The sequence below is a fragment of the Catharus ustulatus genome, chromosome 8 (genome assembly GCF_009819885.2).
Source record: "Catharus ustulatus isolate bCatUst1 chromosome 8, bCatUst1.pri.v2, whole genome shotgun sequence".
NCBI classification, from domain to species: domain Eukaryota; kingdom Metazoa; phylum Chordata; class Aves; order Passeriformes; family Turdidae; genus Catharus; species Catharus ustulatus.
Genome location: NC_046228.1, coordinates 20,771,742 through 20,793,364, shown reverse-complemented (window position 1 = coordinate 20,793,364; position 21,623 = coordinate 20,771,742). Strand labels below are relative to the sequence as shown.

Sequence of the window (21,623 nt, the reverse complement as noted above, 5' to 3'; positions counted from 1 at the left end):
AAGTGCTACCTAGGTTGTTACAAGAAAACACTGTTTTCTTCCGTGCCTTGCTGTTTGACTGCTTGTTAACCAGTCATTATCTGCAAGGACAGTGCCCTGAGAGGAGGAGCTGCTATTCAGTGACTGTATTAGGCGGTGCACTAAGTGGAGTTGGCAGGGCTTGTATCTCATACTGATATGCCTGCTATAGTTCCTTGCTCATTAAGCTCTTTGTTAGTTCCTTCTCTCTGCCTCCTCCTGCTCTCCTTTTCCCTCCCCACAGAATGTCTCTGCATCTAACCTTGCTGCTGGGTTAAATTCAGGTTCTGAAGTGTGCTGGAGGAGGATGAAATCTGGCCTGTGATGAACTGGTGGCTCATTAATGCACTTGAGTAGCACAGGGGAGGTGATTATAGCTGCACACGCCTTTGCCTAGGCTCTGCTTGTGATACACCATGAATACTCCATAGATACTCCTTTGAACCTTCATTGTCATTTCATGTCTCGGGTAGCAGACTGGTAGATGAAGAGGTATCAGCAATATTGGTAATTATTGAAATTACTGTGAAGATCAGAGGCATTGCAGAGAACATTTTAAAAAACAGATAATGCCTTATATGTTTCCTGAGGACTAAACCACAATTGCTAGTGTTTTGTCACACAGCAATCTGAATTCTTGTTTGCATCTCAAGAGCAAAGCTAGTTCTGCTTAGTTAATATTTAGCAAGATGAAAGCTTAGAAATGCAAATTTTTATAGATACTATTTTTCCTTTCACCACAGACTAGTAAATTATGATCCTTTGGTTACCAATGTGTTTGATTTCTATTTTTTTAACTTCTTGGGAAAAACTATTCACTCAGAACATTGAGGGTTTTTCTGGTCATTAAGAAACTTCTTGATCCTCGAGCTGACCCGTAGATGCCATTCTCCTGGTCAAGGCACATTAAACAGAATTTGGGTCTTTGAAAATATTCTCTTATTAACCAGTCACGTTCATGTCGCTAATACAGATGTTTCTGAAATTTGGCCAGATACTGCAGAGGTAGAAAGCAAGAGCATGGACTGGAGCATAGACTTGAGACTTTTTTCAAGGCTTCTTTTCTTAATGGCCTTTGGTTTTTCGTCTTAAAGTAACAAATATGTTAGGTAGTTAGCCTGCATTGTAAGCAACAGTGTAGATGTAGCTCTTGCTGTCTAAAACCTGCCCTCTGAAATGTGGCTATATGGAAGAGGAGACACAGTTTTCAATTACCTTCTCTACCCTTCCATCTCACTCCCCAAATTCAGCTCATAAAGGATGAGGAAGGGTGATGGGCTCTGTTTAAGTGATGTCATATGTTTCAGGTTAGCTAAAATAGCAGTGATTTTTTTCTATATTATTTTAGGATGTGGCCTTTCTATAAGCCATCCAGTTCAAGAATCCCAAAGATATAAAGAAAAGGTATACAGTAATTTCATGATTACAAGCCGCACCCTTTTGACTAAAATTTTGCTCCCACCCCGGAAATGCGGCTAACACTCAGGAGCGGCTAATATGTGAATAATTTTCTGACATTTCCAACCCCGGAAGTGCAAACCAAAATGCCGAGTCGAGCACCTGCCAGGGTGAAGTGTCACTGGTAGAGCAGAGCTGGACAGGAGCAGGTATTAGAGTAGTTACCACTCTGGGGCGCCTGCTTTCTGATGCTTCATGATGGAGTCACCTGGTGCCGTAAAAGCATTCAGTTGTGTGTGAAAGCTGGGAACTTTGTCTTATTCTCTGCAACACTCTAAGGAAGGTGGTGGTTTCAATAACCTTGTTTCAAAAGAAACAATTGATAGTGCTCATCTGTAAAAAATGTTGTTGGGTTGCTGGAAAATAGGAGGGGGAAGATGTAAAAAAAGGAAGGTCTGCAGACTAAGCCAGCTTGCACGCATTATGATGAGCCCAGGCATGAAGTGAAAGGAAAACTGTGAGCTCTTCAGTATCTAATGCTCCCTTAGGGCAATAACAAACTCTCTATAGAGTCAGCAAGCCCGGCCCAGGGGCTTGTGGAGAGGCAGCACACATTGTTCTTGGAATATGGCTGGTGCTGGAATATTTCATTGCAAGTATTAAGCCATTTTTAATGCAAAATATTCCTCAGAGGAATTTGGTTCTGTAGCTTGCTATTTGAAAAGCTGCTTTCAGTCAGTGTGATGCCTTCTTCCAAACAAAAGACTCTGATGTTAGGTATCATATGAGCATAGTGTAGTCTTGTTTTTTCATACCCCTCATATGAGCTGAGATAATGCAGAAACCCTCCTTTTTGGAACTGAAAAAACCCAAATGGAGATGTATACCTCTCTCTGCTTTAGTATGTCTGCTTTAGTAGCTTTTCAGCTTTTTTCTAGTGCTTAGTGACCACTCTGTATTGTGTGCTTCATTTCAGATTAAGTAAATCATTTTTATACTAAAAATTCAAATGCATGATATATTTGTGTAAAGGCCAAAGGATCTTCCTGGAGCGAGGGGTGGCGAATGTGGGAGAGCACATAACACAAACTTCCAGTGTCTCCCACTGATAGATTGTTTGGGTTTTATTTCTATAAGGAGCAGGGAGTAGAAGATAAGGTGTTACTTCTGAGGTGGAAGCATTAGTGTCATTGATTCTGCCTGCAGATGTTACATCAGTTCCTGGACTACTCTGTTTAGCATTGTGGAGGGCAGTGGAACTCTCCCATAAAAATAGAGGACTAATATATCTCCTCTTTATTTGCATTCTTAGCATTTGCAGAGTCCAAGGTGATTCTTCATATAAGCAGTTTGACCTAAAATAAACCCTCTGTCTTTCCCCTTTTCAATAAATTAAATGTCACTGCCAGTAGTTTAACCTCCAAGGTGGCTCTTGTTGAATGAGTGTGATTCCCGTTTTTGATGCAAATAGCAGCAGTGAAGGAAAAGAAATATATGGGAGCCTGGAAAATGCAGTGGAGGGGAAGAGAAATTTAACCCCTTCCATGGAGCAGCCTTTATGTTGTCAGCAAACCAAGCTGATTTACAGTCCTTCTGCTAATTGAGGACTGATGGAGAACTTCTGACTTCCTGTCTGTCTCAGATCTGGTTCTCTGGAGTGTTTGCAGTAGAGCAGCAAGTGGTGGCAATTCCACCCTTATCACTGTTTTGCAGTTTGTGTTTTACCCAGGTAACACCAGGATATCAATTCATTCTGATACAGTCACAAAGTGCTGTAGAGGCATTGATGCTTGGCATCTTTGTGTAATGTGATTCCCGTTTTCCGGATGGAGTTCCGGAAATGTGTAACCACATCAAGGTAAAAGTGGAGTAAAGGACAGAAGTCGGTCTTACCCTTGAATTCTGTAGCTTTTAGGATGATGTCTGGCTCCCTCCCAGAGAGTACATGAAGAGCTCTGTCTCAAAGATTCTTTGAACCCATTTCTGCTGCTTGTGGACCAGTGCACAAAGAAGAAATTTAAGATTTTAATGTCCCACCCTGTCTCATCTCCTGTGGTAATGCTGCTTGTCCTTTTGTTCTTCTAACCCTGCAAGAACAGAAAGATGGAAACCAAGCAGGGCACTGAACAGCTCCTGAACACAGAATCCCCGCCTAGCTCAGCTATGGAGTCATCCTCTCTGAATGCTTTGGGAAGTTGGCATTTGGGTGAGAGGACAGAACTGAGTCCTCAGTTTATGTGTGCAAGAATTACTTAGGAAACACTCACCCTGTCTTAACTCTGGAGGAGCTGAGTGAGGGCAGTAGAAAACTTGATAACCCTTACACACACCCATGACACTGCTGCCTGACTGAGCACAGGGACACCAGGGCTGGAAACCAAGGACTGTGTCTCTGGGTTTCCTGAGGCTGAAATGACCAATGTATCTGTCAAGCTACCACCTTTTGTGGCTGAGGAAGAGAATGGTGGTGATACTGCTGAGTTTGCACACTTGTCCATACCCCTCTTAGCTGAGAGGGAGGTCAGGCAGCAGAGACAGCACCTAGCAAGCAGAGGAGGCTGGGTTGCATCCAGTGGCAGGCAGCTGCCTCATGATGCTGCCTGGTCATGTCAACTAAATTGGTTGGAAAAATACAGGCAAGCAGTGGGGAATAGAGGCAAAAATAAACATGGAGTCACTGGGGCAGGATTCTTGCTATAGGTACCAGCAGGTCCTTTGAATGTGCTTTCTGTTAACACTTGCAGTGACAGATATTCTGCAAGTCACTTAGCACTTCACAGGAGAGTGGGGACAAAGTCAAAGCATTTCAAATTACTGCAGAAACACTAACCCAGATTCATAATGAAGATTGAATTTTACAGGATTCATTTCTCTGTTGTATAAGAAAACAGCATGTCTTCCCAAAAATCTGTAATCATTATATTTCAGCTACCAAATTAGTTATGTGAGAGTCAAGTAGATCAAATCATTAGAGTTAAAATTAGATTCTGTATTTAACTTCTAAAATTAATGTCTAAAATTTTAAAATATGTTTATCATTAGATATTTTTAGGAACACAGCTCTTCAAAGTTGCTGTCTAGCTAAAAATTACTTAATTTTTGTGTTTTGCCTGGAATGAAGAAGGTAGGACACTTCAGAGTTGGAATCCAGTCTGCCTTTGCTCTCTCATTTGCAGCACTGTAGAAACAGGAGGAAAACATTGTATCTAGAAGTATAGTGTTAATGTAATCTGAGGCCATGAGAAAGCATTAATTATTTAGTTACAGTGTTGCTGCAAAGTCGAGTTTTAATCACTTAAATGCTAAATGCAGTTGTTTCTCTCCCATCACATCCATGCACCAGATATAGTATTAAGTGATCTGAAAACTATAAAGTATCTGTTACTTCAGTAACATCAGTTAGCACATTTCAACTTTCAACATTAATGATGAAATTTGAGCATTTATAATGTTTCTTGGGATTATTCTTTGATATTCTTTGATTCTAGCTAATCTAAACTTTCAGCTAGCTAATACCGCTTCTGTCTCTGTGTGGGACACAGTTCACAATGGAAAGGGCAGAAAGCACTGTAGGAATGTAGTTGAGGCAACTTTATTGCCTTAATGTAGCTCTTGCTTTCCATTGCTCCAGAACACTTTGCTCTGGACAAAGGAAAGGGATGAATGCAGTGAATTCAGCAAGCACTGTTTGATTTTTACAACCAAACCAGTAGTGCGTTTAGTCAGGATATGGATGCAATCATGTTGCAGTGTGTCTGGAATATTGCGTGACATTGTGCATTTCAGACTGTTTGAGCCCTCCTCTGTCAGCATTAAATACATAAGCTGTAAGCATGCTGGCCTGTTCCTGGTGGAATTCATCTTTGAAGAGGAGTTGCTAAGCCTTTCAGACCATGCTTTTTTTGGTTATTAGAGAACCTATGTTTTTTAAACGTAGGCAAGCTAGACCTAACGTCTTAGGAAAATTCTGTCTTTAGGCACTACGCTTCTACCTTCTTAAGCAATGTGAGCTGTCATTTTCTCTTACTCCCCTCTGACTCGCTGTGTACTCCTCCATTTATCTCTTCCTCCTACTCTCTGCTTTGCATTTTGTTTCATGCTGCCTCCTATTCCTGGAACAGTCTCCCAGTCTCTGCTGCCAAATCCTCCCTCCCTTTCTCTGCTCTTGTGAGCCCATTTCATCCAGCAATCATTCCCAAGTTGTTTACTTGACTAATTGTCTCTCTCTTGTAGCCTTCCTTTCTTATATCTGCTGTTCTGGGTCATGTTTCTTAATGTGAGATAGTACATATGGCAAGATAAAGGAGTGTGTTTGCCACTATTTTGTTGAGCACTGTGTGCATTAGATCTTCATATAATGATTAGTAATAAATTCCCTTCTCATTTGGAGTACAGAATTTTTCACATAGTTCACTATTTTCTGTATGCTGTTAAAGAGCAGCCACATTTTATCTTAAAGTAGTTGCTAGATTGTGGAAAATTAGTGTCTGTATTACAGCGAGTGCCATCAGCTAGCCTGTCTGTCCAGGCAAAGTTCAGCTGTGCTGGTCAGCCTGCGTGAATGAAAGTAGAGAGCGCAGGGCTGTGGCAGATCTGGGGTGCTCAGCAGCACTCCTGTCATTGCTCACTATGGGGTAATTGTGCTGCCATGGCTGTTGTTCCCTAGCATGCACAAACTCACAGGGCAGGCACTTCATGGGTCTGATTACTGGTTCTAAACCATTTTGTGTCTCTTTCTTTGTGGAATGAGTCTTTCCACAAAAACATGCACAAGGCCCACCATATTAGTAGAGATATGTGTTGGTAAGTGATTATGTTGTTGTATGCAAGTGGGGAATCAAGTTACTGCATTTTTTGCAATGCATTTTACAGACTGAATACTCTGTACCAGCCTAGACCAAAAGAAAGGTGCTCCCTGTCCTATTGAAGACCTCACCAGACAGGCAGATTAACATTTCTACTTGGAGAGAATTTTGCACTTCTGGCAATTCTCTTCTTTCTATTCCAACTGAGATAAGGCAATTGGATCACTGATTTTTCAAAAATTATTGGGATTTCCTGTTTTCAATTCACTTATTTGAACTAAGCTGAACATTTAATAAGAAAGCCAAAGAAAACATTAATGTTTTGTTAGACTAAGTTTTGTGATCAACAGTGTTCTGAATACTTCTTTTTTCTGAAGTCCCATTTCTGATACCATTTGTCCTTGCCTCTTACTGCTACATGTGAAAAAGAAATAATTTCGTAATTGTTTTATCCTGTAAATACCTATAAATGCTTGCAAAATGGCACAAACTGACTCAATTTTTTTGACTTGAAGGTTAAGCATGTTTTTTCATTATCAGAAGCTATAAGTGAACTTAATACTAAATTTCTTCATGGAAAAAAAAACTGTGCTTCAACCCACAGTTTTGATGTTAATAATAAAAATTAATCCTGTTTTCAGTAATTGATTTCATTTCATTGGGCATTTTGCTACTAACCTGTAGATTTGGAGGAAGAATGCCCAAGTCTCTAAAACCTGTAATTGGGCACCTTGCAGTTTGCAATACCCAGATCAATTTTACTTCAGCTGCAATCCAAAATAGAGATCTATATTTTGCTCAAAACTCTTGAGCTTTCCTGACAAAACTTCAGTTTTATTAGAGTAGATTTGATTGCAAATATGGCAGCTTTTTTCCTGAGTTGTCTTGGGTACTCTTAATTAGGATGTTAATGAGGTCCTGGGCTTAATTCTGCATGAATGAATATTTTAAAGGTGCAGTGCTTTATAGCAGAAAAAAATCCTACTTGTAAACAGTTGACTAATTAAAAATCTAAGAATATAGCATTCACTCTAGTAATTAAGTCTAGAAAATGGGAGAAAGACTAAAAACTAGTGATATGTAATTACAGTACAGTTTAAAATTAATATATTTGAGATGCATGTCTTTTCAAAAGAGTTTTGTTTCTGTGAGTTGATTATCTAAAAACAAGGTAGAAACAAGGGGAAACAGAAGGTACAGGGTTGAAATTATTGTTGTTTATGTAGCAAGCATGGCATAGTGTAAGATGTGGAAATAAATGCACATTGCCTGGGATTTTGTAACAATTGCAAACACAGATGGTTTGAGAGAAAATTAAGTAATTCCACCCACATGAAGACAGGGAAGTCTAACAATAGTCACAACTTTTTATCACCCTGTTTCTCTAGCAGTCTCTGTCCTCCTGTCACTTACACATCCTTTGTCTATGGAAAAGTAACAGTGTGTGGAGCTGCTGTGGGGTCCATCAAGGCCATGAGGACCACACCAGGCTGGAGCTGCCTCACACCAGGCTGGAGCTGCCTCACCCCCACTGTGCAGGGAGGGGGTCTCCATCCACCCTCTGGCACAGGCAGCATCAGCAACAGCACCCAAAGAGCACAACCACAGAGGCAGGCAGTGATGGGTACCAGGCTCAGCCTGGAGTACAGTCACCAGGTGAATGCACAATGGTCAGTCAGGTCAGCAAGGCAGAACATACTTGGAGCATGGTTTGGGTCTGGCCTGAGCTCATTTGCAACTCACAGCTCAGGAGGTGGGAGCTGCTCAGGGCATTCAGAGGCTGTTGGTGGGTGCAGTGCCCCCACTGAGATCTATTTCTGCCATGCTTGTGAAAAAGCAGATGATGACTTTTCATTGCACAGATGGCCATGAAGGCTTGGAAAGGGCAGTTAGAGCACTTTGGATTTGCTCCTGTCTTGTAAAAACCAGGCCTCCAAACCATTCTCACCCAACCTGTGTATATCTCCAAATACCTGAATTTGTGCCTTTTCCACTCATTTTACTTTTCTTCTCATTGCTTGTTTTTACTCTTTTTGCCTGGCTGGATGTATAGCCTGCTTATATCACTTTTGCCCTCCTCTCTCTCTCCTTGTTTTGTTGTATTAAAAGCTGTCTTACAATAGTCAAGCAGCCAGCAAAAACGTGAATATTTTGTTTTCTGAGTCCAGGAGACTTCCTTATTTCAATCACACCAAGATAATAGAGACTGGATAATTAGGCACTGCAAAGGCTAGTAGATAAGCCATGAATGTTACACTGGGTGAGTAGACTGTCTCAGTTGAAGGCAGGTAGGAGAGAGCTGCTGTACACAGCTGGGGAGCATGTTCTTTTACAAGCCTAACAGATTCTGACCTTAAATTTTAGTGCAGAGATATACCAGAAAGGTGAGCTCAAGAGCTTTGTTGAGCTTTCAGGATTTGGTAGAGCATACTTACAGTTTTATTCTGGTGTCAGTTTGGACAAACTTTCAGTGTAATGGTATTAAACCTATTCCCTACTGTCATATGTTCCTAGATAAAACTGATTGTAAAAGATTACCTCCTGTGTGTTATGTGAAAGGAAGAAGCAACTGAATATAGAAGATCAGCCTCTTGTTAATTAAGGTGAAATTTTCTAAGTTCTCATAGGAAGAATGGTTGGGATGCTTTCATAACAATTAACAGATAAACTTTCATAACATACATTCCATATTAAGACACTTCAACTCTGACTGACACTGAATTTTCTTGGTTTTGCCACAGTTTGACTGTATTTCCCCACTTGATTAAGTTACTTAGGAGAAATCACCAGAGAAAACGTTTTTCTTTCTTCAGCAGCATAGTTGATCTGAACTGTGATAAGCAGGGAGCATGAGAGACTGGAAATGAGATTCTTGTCCGTATCTAATGCGGAAGGAACTGCATCTATTTCCTGTTCCTAGAGCTGAGTTGGAGATGTTCTGCCTCGATACAGCGTGCGTGTTGATTCCTGGGGAAAGGAGGAGGCTGAAGATGGCATTCCCTCCCTTTGGGGTGACTGAAGAGCTCACTTTCCATTGTAGAACAGCTTGGACTTCCTTTGTGTTGCAGTCTGCTCTGTCTCTGGCTCTCTGTCCCACAGCTCTGCATGTCTGGGTGCAGAGAGAAGCTGCTGCCTCATTATCCCTGGTGTGGGGAAAGGGTTAGGGGCAGACAGCACACAGCACAGGAAACAGAAGGAGAGGTATGGCCAGAATGAAACTGCTATTCTTGTGCTGGCCTGATCCCTACATTTTAAAAGCTCAGTACCACATGAAATGAAGCAATGGAAATGTCCCTCAGTTATCTCTGAAAAAAGTGTCTCCTTTCTCTCCTGTGAGCAATTGCATTACAGAGACCTGTGCATCCTCAGAATAGTTACCTCCCCTTAGCTGCTGGAAAGCTCTGACTTGTGTGAGCACTTCCACTGCTACAATACCTGTAGTCTTTCCTTTTCATTTCAGCAGAGGTGTGCAGCTGCAAAGCTACATGTGATTTTTATCAAGCAGCATCAGTGACTGCTGAAGGCTGAAATTTTATTTGTTTTTTTAACAATTCTTCAGGTTCCTTATTTGCAGATCCACTCTTTAAGCAGACTGAAAATACAAGACAACAAACTATCTTCTCTTCCCAAATTTGTCCTATGCTGAGGCTATGGAACTTGTTGAGACTTGTGGTTCTGACATTTACTTGAGGGGATACCTCAGTGTAAAAGTCTGAAATTCCCTTGCTTTAGAAAATGAGTCAGGTCAGTTGTAATGACCCTAAGCAGCGAGTGTATTGTGATGGGGAGAAGGCAGGGGCTGAAAACCAGATTTCCTGGAAGCTGTTATGAGGAGGACCATTTTCTTTTCAGGGGAAAGGACTGGTTTATGTTGCTAACAGGCAATGCTGGGCCAAACCTCTGTCACTGGCATGAGAAGAAGTAAACCTATTGTTTATTTTTTTTGTAATATAAAAGAGCAAGAGAACGAAGGTCTACAGCAAACAAAGGTATCCATCACGTACCCAAATACCAAGAGCCTTGCAGGAGTCGTGGGATCTCTGTGCAGCCCTCTGCAAAGCCTTTCCAAAATCTGTCTTCATGTTTTCTTCAGACTTCACTGCACTGGCACAAGGGTAAATTCATGGCTGCAGTTGGGTTTCCAGCAGGCTGGGATGGGAGGAGTGCATGCAGATCTGTTCAGCATGGACAGGACTTTGTTGCTCTTGCAGAAGGTGTGAAGTTACATACCTGTCTAGGGGTGATGGTGAAAGAATTAAAATAATTATTACTTCATCGCACAGGTCTTCTCCTCTTACATCAGACTGGCACATTTCAAGCCTGCTGGCCAGCTGGCAACTTTCTGGCTCAGCACAGGTCTATACTTGGGAGGCTTTTCCCTGCACAGGGGCTTGCCCAAGCAAAACACAGAGCTGGCTGGAGGCTGCAGCCCTGTCTGTCAGAGCAGCATGGGCACCATTAGTGTTTCTGCGTCTTTGATCTGAATTTTGTATTCCTTAGGCAGTCTCTTATGGCAGGATTCGACTGGCAGTGGATGTTAGCTGAAACACATGGCCAGAGCCCAGAAATGAGCATGGCAATTTCATTGCAATGTGACTGTAATTTCCACAATGTTTTTTACCCCCAATATGTGAAATACAAGCAGCGTTCATTCTCCTGAGCTTTCTACTAATTCTTTTGCTGTGTGGCTTGCTATGTTTTGTTGACACTACTTACCAAGTTCCCTGTCTTTGTGAGAGAGGGACTGTACCTGGAGGCCTGGCATACAGATGCCACCACAGACAAAGAGAGGGGCTGTGGTGTCTCAGAATGGAGCAGACTAATGAGGAATTTTGTGTCTTGATGACAGCATTAAAGTGGAATGGGTTGGAAAATCAATCAGATTCCTTCTCTGATTACTGTGTAACTCAATTACTGCAGTCCCCCTGGGGCCCAAGGCAACAACCATCTCACAGGAAGTGCAGAAGAAAGGCCTCTGAAATAGAGCTATTGTGGACAAAGGCAAGATCTTGCTGCTGTGCATTCCAGATGGAGAGATTATATTATGAATAATGAAAAGGGCTGGGGAAATGTACTGGTCACATTGGGGTTTGGATGGTAAGACCTTCTGTGGCTCAGCTGGGAATGCACTGACAGTTCTTGATAAAGGTGTCAGATGATACCCAGTATCTTCCATGTGCCTTGGAATGAATGTACCAGAAACCCCAAATACTTATATTCTCATCAAAACCACTTACCAAAGTGGTTTTGGATAAGTGCTGGTCCTGAACGCTTGTTCTGATCTCCCACAGTCATTTCCAAGCACTGGAAATATCTGGAGATCAGATGTTAAAACCACAGGGTTAGGATTGTTATCTTGCTTTGCTATCACATCAGTTGCCATGTGGCTTAGCAGCTGATAATTCACAAAGCAGTGTATGTTTCACATTAACACTGTATATCATTAGGAAACAGAACACCTCAGTTTGATGGAGCCTTTGTCTTAATGCTGGTGATGTGTGGGATCGCTGCCCTTACAGCTAATGCTCTCTGATCTAGAGATGCTTTTCTGGCCGGATGGTGCCTGCTGAGCCTGGACATCTGAACACTTCATTCTTGCTGTGCATTCTGACAGACACCTCCCACAATTTGCACTGAGGCAGTTCTGGGGTTCAGAGTGGACTTCAATTTATCTAGAGACCTGCTGGGATTTTTTTGGTGGTGTTAGATTCTGAGGAGCTTGATTTCTAAAGAGGATGCAGGTATTTTACTTTAAGAGGGAATAATTTTCACTGTAATTCTTTTTTTTAATTTCCTCTCTCTAGTATAGATATTTCTCAGCTTTTCATGTATGACTGGTTTCTGACAGTTCTCTCGCCTTTTAATATAAATTTTGTTCAGTGTACTTGTTTGTTGCTTTTTTCCTCTTTTCGTTTGAACCTAAACCAGCTGATGCAGTCCCCAAAGAAAGAAATGCATCCCGTGCCAGCTGGCATGCCCTCTGGCTGTGAAGCCTTGTTAAAGAGATCAGAGCTGACAGATTCTTGAGCAGCAATCTGATACAGGCCTTTTTTTTTTTTTTTAATTTGTTTTTTTGAGCTCACCCATGTAACAAATGGGGGCTTGTTTGGGAGCTTCGCTAGAGGCTTGAATGGAATCATTGTTATCAAAACACTGCTGTGATTCAGAAGTGCCCAGCAAAAGGGGTTCTTCTCCCTGGTGCCCCTCAGCTGGGCACTGCAGGTGTGGCAGCCTAGCTTAAACTCTGGTTTCATTCTTATTCTACAGAATAATCCAGTTGTCCTGTGGTTTTCATCTTTAAACTGATAACTGGGAAATTGAAGATACAGTTCTTTATAGAACAGAGTCAGTTCAAAAGTGAAAATTAAGTTGGAGAGATGAATTAGTCCAGCCAGGGAAGAGAAGTGTTTTCCATGTTGATGCTTTGGGGGTAAAGAGTTGTAAAAGTAGAACCTTTCCAGGCTTTTGCATAAATCAACATCTTCTTGATTTTCTTATCCTTACCCTGGTGTTTATATTACAAATTCTACCCCAGAAACAACACATTGCTTGGAAATTCATAGAAGTAACACTTGGGCTCCTGAGGTTTCTCTTTACATTATTTTCTTCTGCAAAAACAACTTTGTGTCTAATACATGTTAAGATAGTGAATCTTTAAATCTAAAATAGTTTTTATGTTTCTATTTTATTCATTGGGATTGAAAAGCAAATGGAAGTGAGTTATTTGGGAAGGAAATAACTTGGAATTCTCATGTTTCTCCATCAAAATTGGCTATTATTGGAATCTGAGTGAAGTGTTCAGCATTAATTTGTTGCACAGGGGTAGAATGAGGATCAATTCTCATATATGCAGCATTGTGATATGCATGGAGCCGTGTATTACTCTGTCTTACAAAGAATTCACCTTGTAAAAAAGACACAGCATTTTTTGTATGTTTCTATTTTACCTCTCTCTGCCCTGAATTCTGCCTCTGCCAGAAGCTGCCTCTCTGCAGCTTTGGAGCTGTAATGCCAAGCAGGAAGGTGGTAATTGGGGTCTTCATTGCACAGTCAGTGAGATGGGAAGAGCTTGTTGTGGAGGTGGAAAGGCTATTTTCCTGGTTGCTTTTGGAAGGTGGCACATGGTTTTGGGTACTATGCTGATGCACTGAAATTCCTGGTGTATTACAGGAACTGAATTTGACTTGAGAAATCATGTCCTGTGCTCTGCCCAGGGAACCATTCAAAATCAGCAACAAGAAAAAGAAGAAACTATACAAGTTCTGTTTTTCACATCTTCACGTAGTTACTTCTCACCTTCTCTGCCCTGTCCTTTTTCCAGTACAAAGTTAACAGTATGTAGTGACAAAACTGAAAGATGATCAGTTGTCCGTGATGAAGAAAACACAGCTTATTGCTGCTGTCTGAGCTGGATTTCCAAAGCCAGCTTTGTCATTATGGAGGGGCCATTTGAGAATGGAGACCCCAGTCCATTTGCAGTCTTGGGAACAGGGGTAATTCTACCAAAACTCCTGATCCATCTGCTGTGTTGCAGTGCAACCTTCAGTAAGTTTTGCTGTGTCTCAGTTTTTCCAGTGGAAAATGGTTTGTGTGATATACCTTGCATTGACAGTCTACAGCTATTCTGAAAACCTCATCAGGGCTAAGGTTTCATTGGGCGCTGCACAAACCAGTCCCTGCTCTGCTGAGCTTATAGCAGGGGAGTTGAGATAATACTTAATGATCATCATAAGGCTTGTCTAAAGAGCACTCTGTCTTCCATCTGCTGCCATAAAGTTAGCAGCATTATATCTCTTCATATAAAATCTGTTTGTGGTTTTTGTCTCTGCTTCAAGCTGCACCAACAGTTTGGAAAACAGCCTGGTGGGAGTCTTTAGAGTGGGACTTTTGGCCTCATCTATATTTTCCCTGACTCAAAAGGATTTTTTTCTGTCTAGTAATACACATTACAAAATAAGCATCTGTCTCACAAGTAAATTCTGGTGTAGCAAAATAAGCTTCTGTCTCACAAGTACAGTAATTTCATGACTATAAGGCGCACCCTTTTGACTAAATTTTTCCCCCGAACCCAGAAGTGCGCCGTATAGTCCGGTGCGCCTTATCTGATGGATGAAGTTGCGAAATTTGCCAAACCAGAAGCGTGAGCCGCAATGGGGGGGCGGTGCTGCGGGAGCGCCGAGTTGCGAGGGGGGGCGGGAGCGGGCAGCCACGGCCGGCAGGAGCCGCAAGGCAAGGGAGCTGCCACTGGCCCCGGCCCGGGCGAAACAAGAAGCCGGGTGATGCCGGCCCCAGTCCGGGCAAAACAAGAAGCCGGGCGTCCCGGGCGCGGGGGGAACGAGAAGTGCAAGCCCGCAACAGCCCCGAGCAGAGCCCGCCCAGTGGCGGCATCGGAGCAGCGGCGCGCAGCCTGGGCAGCTGGGGGAAAGCACCGCGGCGATGCGGCTGCGGCAAAGTGGCGACAAGTGGTGCAGCCGCAGAAAAGCGGGGAGAAGCGGCATGGCTGCCGCCGGCCGGGGGGAAGCCGGGATGCAGCGCAGCCGTGCGGTGGGAGCCGGGATCCGTGAGCTGTGGCAGCCGGCGCCGGGGGCGGGCGGAAGTACCGGGGCCCACTGCACGGGGAGGGTGCCTGGGGCTGCGTTTAAAGGCTACACCGATCTTTGAAAAATGTTTGCAAATTGAGCACCTGCCAGTAATTCGTTACTTTGTTGCACGCCGTGTGGCTCCTCGCTGCAAAAAAATGTACATCTTATAGTCCGGTGTGCCTTATGGTTGTGAAATTACTGTAGTTCCTTTTCTGGTGGAGCTAGTTGTTAGAAACCCCTGGCTTTACTATATAAGAAACTTATGTACGCCTTAAACTCATAGACAAACTAGTCTTCTCATATTCTTTGTTTTATCAGAATGGTAGTAACAAAAGCTCAAAAATGGGAGGAATGCAGAAAGGGTGAAGCGCTCTTTTGGCAATATTAGTTGCTATTGCTTCCTTCTGCCTCCAGGTGTTGCAAGCTGTGCCAGTTGAGCAGGTGGTTAGAGGGCCTGTATGTGGTGGAGCATGTCTGCAGGAGTTGGAGGGTGATTGAAAAAGCTTTGTAAAGAAAAAAGGCGGTTTAATATTTACAGAGAGGTCAGCATGAGCATGACTGACTTGGTGAGCAATGTCTGGCATTGAGGGTGTTCTTGCATTGTTCTGGGGGAGGCAGCAGGTGTGCCCCAAAAACGTGCTCGTATCCTAGGAAAGGCACCAGGGTAATGCTGTGGGTAAGTCACACTGCTGGTAAGGGTAAGGAGACTCTACTATGAGTTTTACTTTATTTTTAAACCAAGGAGAGATTTAGTTAGTTTCTCTGGTGTTTGTTTTGGATTATTTGGTATTTGTTGGCTTTGTTGGGCCTTTTTTTCCTGGGAAAATAACAGCATATGGTGAAATAGTCTGCTGCCATGAACACAAAGCAGGAGGTGAGAGAGCTTTGTAACAAGAGGCTTTCATGTATTTGAGACCAACCCAAATTTATGTCATGCTGTTGGTGATTTAAAACTGCCTTCATGTTCTTCAGTGGCACATGAGAAAGGCGATGAAGGTTTCAGGCAGGAGATGTTGCCACTGAATCAGTTGGCAACCATTAAGTGTGCAGAGTGTGGGAGCCTGTGCCCCGTGCCCTCTCTGCCGTCTGAGGTATGATGCCTCTCCAGAGCTGTATTGTGAAACCTCTGGAAGAAAGTGAGTTCCCAGGACAAATGGGCAACCTTGCAGAGAGTGCTGTCTCCTCTTGTTAGCTTTGAAATGTAGGCTAAAATAAAAGGGTTTCGTGTTTTCTGTTGAGTGGCGTGCAGAGGGCTGAGGGAAGGCCAGGTACTTGGCTGTGTTTGCTGTAGTGTATGAGAATCTCACCCAAGGTGAATGTGGAGTTGCTGTGCTCTGTTGGGACCTTTCTTCCAAAGGTCGTTGTGGTTGTTCTGTCAAGCTCCCACACAAATGGGGTGTGACGCTTCCCAGGGAACAGACCTGCTGTTGGGCAAGTGATGCTGCCCACCTATCACCTGCTAGTCCTGCCATTTCATCTCAAGCCTGCTAAATGCTGAAGCCATACTGAGAATTGACTCTTTGTTTTTAAATTGCAGGATGCACAGAGAAGGTGCCATCATGTGAATGTGAAACAGCTAAATGAGAAACAGGACACCTGGGAAGGCTGAGCTGAAACTGCTCGTGCACAGAATGACAGACTGATTTGCTATTGGAGACGAGATTCTGGAATCCTTGCTCCTCCAAAGACTTCTGACTGAGAGGAAAGGAGCCCGAGGAAGCACACAAAAGAGCAATGGGAATTGAGGGCCATGGTTACCTGAGATAAATGGCAGATCTCTGGGAGTTTAGCCTTGTAGCTGTTTGCTTTAGCTTTTTCTCTCTCTGCAGCTGCACTTTCTTTTTTGCGAGCTGCTGCTGGGCACTGCCACGGCGGCACTGGAGATCCCAAGCGCGCATCCAGCGTGGGCACAGAGCGTGAGGAGGGGCTGAGCCGCCCGCCTCACCATGATTCAGCTGTGGAAAGTGGTGCGGCACGTGCGACAGCTGGAGCTGCACAGATTGATCCTGCTGCTCATTGCCTTCAGCCTCATCTCCATGTGCATCCTGGCTTATTACGTCACTAACAGCCCCAAAATCAAGGAGCCGCCACCCCTGCCCTTCAGTGACTGCAGCAACCAGCACCGCATCTTGATCCCACCGCAAGCCAGCTGGAGGCTCACAAAGTCTGTGGACACCTCGCGCACGGATCCCGTGGTGCTCGTCTTTGTGGAAAGCATTTACTCCCAGCTGGGGCAGGAAATAGTGGCCATCCTGGAATCCAGCCGGTTTAAATACAGGACAGAGATCGCCCCTGGCAAAGGGGATATGCCCACCCTGACAGACAAAGACAGAGGACGTTACGCTCTAATTATCTACGAGAACATCCTTAAATACGTGAATCTAGATGCTTGGAACCGAGAGCTGCTAGACAAATACTGTGTAGAGTATGGAGTGGGGATTATAGGCTTTTTCAAAGCTAATGAGAACAGCCTCCTCAGTGCACAGCTCAAGGGTTTCCCCCTTTTCCTACATTCCAACTTGGGGCTGCGGGACTATCACATCAATCCTAGTGCTCCCCTGCTCTATGTCACCCGGGCTAACGAGGTGGAGCAGGGTCCTCTGCCTGGTGATGACTGGACTGTGTTTCAGTCAAACCACAGCACCTATGAGCCAGTGCTGTTGGCCAGCACGAAATCCTCAGAGTCCATTCCTCACCTGGCCACTCACAAAGCGTTGCATGCCACAGTGATGCAGGACCTGGGTCTGCATGATGGGATCCAGCGGGTTCTCTTCGGCAATAACCTCAATTTTTGGCTGCACAAACTCATTTTCGTGGATGCCATTGCCTACTTGACTGGCAAACGCCTCTGTCTCACGCTTGATCGCTATATCCTTGTTGACATCGATGATATATTTGTGGGAAAAGAGGGCACTCGCATGAAAGTGTCTGATGTAGAGGTAAAATCCTAGAGTAGATACCTCCAGGGTTTCTAGGGTGTGTGGTATATGGCATTTAATCTGAGGGAAAGCGCTGATTCATACAGAGAATTAGCCTGCAAAGATGCTGAGGCACCATGTGTGATGCTCTCAACAGTATTGCAGGTTTAAATGGAGCACTTTAGGAGCTGGCCTCTCTCAGTTTAAGAGGAAGATGCTTGTGGTAGTCTATCCTGTCTCCTCCTTAATGTAAGGAACAAGTATATGCTGGTTTCCTGAACCAACATAATTGTAGCTGTAAACTCTGCTGTTCATAAGGAAAAGGCAAGTTGTGTTAGAATAGAACAGAAAAATGTACTTATTATTTGTGATGTGTATAAGCTGTATGTATTATATTGCAAAACTGCAGGCCAATCCATGCAGTGTAAACTGATACAGTCTATGTTTTAGCCATCTAGTTTTTCAACACACAACTAAATTAGGAAAGGAAGGGTTTTCTCTTGCCTTTTGCTCCCTCCTCATCCTTGAGCAGGGAATATCAACAAATTCACCAGAGAGACATGGTCAGACCAAGCCTGACCATTTCTGTGGCCTCACAGTTGAGAAAGAGAGATGCCAGCTTTGTGGTTTGCTTTCCTTGGCAGTTCCTGGAATGATACAGTGACCTATTTAGGAAAGGTTATGAGTAAGAGACAGATTTTGTGGAGGAGAGGGAACTGAGACAGGCAAAAATAAAAAAAGGTAACAAAGTTAAGTGCTCCTTCTGATTGTCCATGTCATTGAAAGTACACGATAAAGCATTCTGTTGAGTACGTGATCCATGTGCATGTGATGCTTCATACAGCCAAGGACTTCCCTTTGTATCTTCTCCATCAATTGTGGTTTGTAGCCATTGAGGCAGGTGCCCTGCCTGTTTCTCAGGTGTGCTGGGGTTGTTCACAGGTGCATTCTGGATTCCCATTCAGCACTTGCCCTCAGGTGAGTCCCGAATGGTACCAGCCATGATGATGGTAAGCCTGTGGCACCAACTGCTTTAGCATGTTTCCAAAACAACTTCAGGTTGAAGTACCCTTTAAACCTAAATTCAAGGCACAAAATATTTGAGGCAAAGGTGTAGGAAGAATACTGTTGAACAGGTTTGACCCCTTACCTGAACCTTGTCTGTTGCATGTTCCCAAGAGTCCTCTTCCACCTCCCTAGGAGTCTTACACCCTTTCTACATGTTTTATGCATTCATGCAGGATATGTCTTAGTTCATCTCCAAGGTTTTAGGACTTCAAGATTTTATGTTTTGTATGTAGTATTTATTTAAGGAAAATGCTAAAATTTTCTTCATTTCGCTGTAGTGTCTCTGTGTTTTGAAGTGCTGAAATGTTCTGAAAGAGAATTGTTTCTTTTGTGAAGGATCACAATCTTATCTTGGTCCTAAGCAGGCTCTACACCCACTTGTCCAAACCAGCAGAGATTTTCACCACTGTAGTGTTTGTGCAAGTTACAGATCCATGTGGGAAGGCAGGATAGAGCTTCCCAAAGCTCTTGGAAACAAAGGCTGCTCTAGTGATGTTAAAAACAAACCCAGACAAGATTATTCCAAAAGATGCTTTGTTTGGGTTTTAACAGGGTGAAATGGAGGAATAATCTGTGATCAGTAAGCAGAGAATCTCAGGCAAAGCAGATAAAACCCAGATTTATCCATTTAAAAGAAGCTCTGATTGCAAAGCCACGTGAGGTTAATGAATTTTTATTTTTTAAAAGCGAGAAATAACTACATGGATTTGTTGATAGTCTCTCACCGTGGGGAGAGAAGGGGATATAATAGTAACAGAACAGCTGGCATTTTCTTTGGCCTTTTATATGAAAGCTCTGTTTCAGGGCTGATATCTCAACACACAGCTCCTTATCTCAAAGCTTAGATTACAGTGCTCAGGGTAGTGGTTTGAAGACTGGATGTTGTGTGAAGGTATAAAATTGACTCTGCTGTCTCAGGGAGCCTCTTTACCATATGCAGGTCCGTATTCAGAGACCTTCCCAGACAAAATGACTATTAAAGGAAAGCACTGAATATCATTTGATCGAATTCATCCCCATAGTATGTCTTACCTGAGAGAAATGTTTTTATTTGTGATGCTTAAAGGAAAACTGAATAGCTTTATTCTTTAATAAGAAAAAAAAAAAAAAAAGGAACTGTGCTTGCTTTTGCTTTTAAGATGATAACCCTTGAATTCCCATTTCTGCTGAAGGGCTGCAGCAGGAGCTGGAACGGTTGGAAGTTGCACAAAGGAAATGTTTTTCCTTTGTAGAGTTTACCAGAGATTTGAGCTGCACATAATTAACAAAACAAAATCTCAGAGAATCCCTTCTCTTCTCAATTTATTCCACATTCTGTCTCTTCTAAAATCATAATCCTTGGAATTTATCAAACCTCCATGGAACTGACCAACAAAGACAAGCCATTTCTAATGCAAAAGGATCTGGTTTTTGTGATCCTTTCTGGTCATCTTTAGGTATCAGGAAAGAAGATTAAGTAGATGAGTTTTTGCCTCTTTTGCTGGTAATCTCTGCAAGGGCATAAATAGTGAGCAATCATTGCAAGTGAGTCTGAGAGCAAACTAAGTGAAAATCAAGGACGGTAATTTAATTTTGGATTATGAATGATGAGGGTGCGGAAGAAAGAATCTAGTGAGGGGGACTGTCAGCCAGCTCTTGCCTTTCTGAATTGTAGAGAGATGATCTTACCTGCACTTAAAGTACTCAGCAATTTTAAACTGCCTGATTTTAAGACTGCAGGGGAGGTAGACATACCAGTACCATGAGAGCTTTCTTTTTTGCCAGTGTTGTTTTGAGTTCTGCCAGTGCTGGGTGGTAAGAAAACTGCAGGAACTCCTCAAGAACACACTGCCTGGAGCAGTATCTGCCAAGACCATGTTTCTGCCACATGTTCCTAGAATGCTTTGCAGGAGCATTGAGAAGAGGCTGCGAAAGCACTCGGCTTTCTTCCTCCATTTTTTATCATCTCTTCATTTGTCCATATACTGTTTTCTTAGAGTCATTTTTTTTTCCTCTTTTCCCAGCATCTGAATGATTTCCCCCTTTTCTTTTGCCTCTTGTTAGAGGAAGCTGAGATAGATAACATTTGAGGTTTGTGTGGAGCAGCTAAATTCTCTACAAACACTTCTGGAAGTTAAAAATTTTGTAGCTTAAAAAGCAGAGTTGTGTTAAAATTTAACCCTGTATTACTCCATTGCCAAGGACACCCTGTTACTTTAGCAAAGGGTTAGGTCCTAAAGAAGCTCCCGATATAGTCAGGGTGCTGTGACCTTCCCTGGTTTCCTCCTCACTCCTAGAATGAAGAGAGTTTTTATTTTTCCCTGGATGACATCAAGGGCTTGTAGTGACTGTTGAAGAAATCTTTGCAGATCTGTCAGTGAGATACAGATTTTTAATGTACTACAACAAAAGGCACAATTTTAAACGGTTTTCCCCTAGCATTTGCTTAGAAGTAAATATTTATTGTAATTTGATATTATTAAAAAACCTTTTTTAAAATGATGGGCATTGAACATCAGAGTGAAACTTAGACATTTTTACCATTGTGTCCAGGAATGTGCTTTGGAATGTAGTTTTCTGTCACTTGGGCCTGCAGCATGGCTGCCACAGTTAAGTACTAAAGGCTTCCCAAAATAGGTTGTGCATGGCACTGAATGCTCTGATAGACTGTGACAAGCGTGAAGCAGGTCTGGCCTTGACAGGGCTTAAGAATTCCTGTGGCCAGTGCTGGGAATCTCTTTGGAGACCCCATTAGTGCCTTGCTGGGGTGAGCCTTTCAGAGCTTCTAGCAGGGAACATAGCTGGGGCAGGGGCCTTTCTGGCTGGTTAGTGGGCAGGCTTGTGTCTTGGAAGGC

The 21,623-nt window shown here is 43.1% G+C and overlaps 1 protein-coding gene across 9 annotated transcripts in view; it reads left to right on the top strand.

Annotated features, from left to right (window-relative positions):
* NDST2 (N-deacetylase and N-sulfotransferase 2) overlaps nt 1-21,623 on the top strand; it is a 127,902-nt gene that overhangs the window by 86,325 nt on the left and 19,954 nt on the right. For all 9 annotated transcript variants that reach the window (XM_033066580.2, XM_033066574.2, XM_033066578.2 and 6 more), the window contains one exon: nt 16,341-17,742. In XM_033066580.2, the coding sequence (XP_032922471.1) occupies nt 16,750-17,742 (993 nt within the window). In that variant the 5' untranslated portion in view covers nt 16,341-16,749. The remainder of the gene's footprint in view (nt 1-16,340; nt 17,743-21,623) is intronic.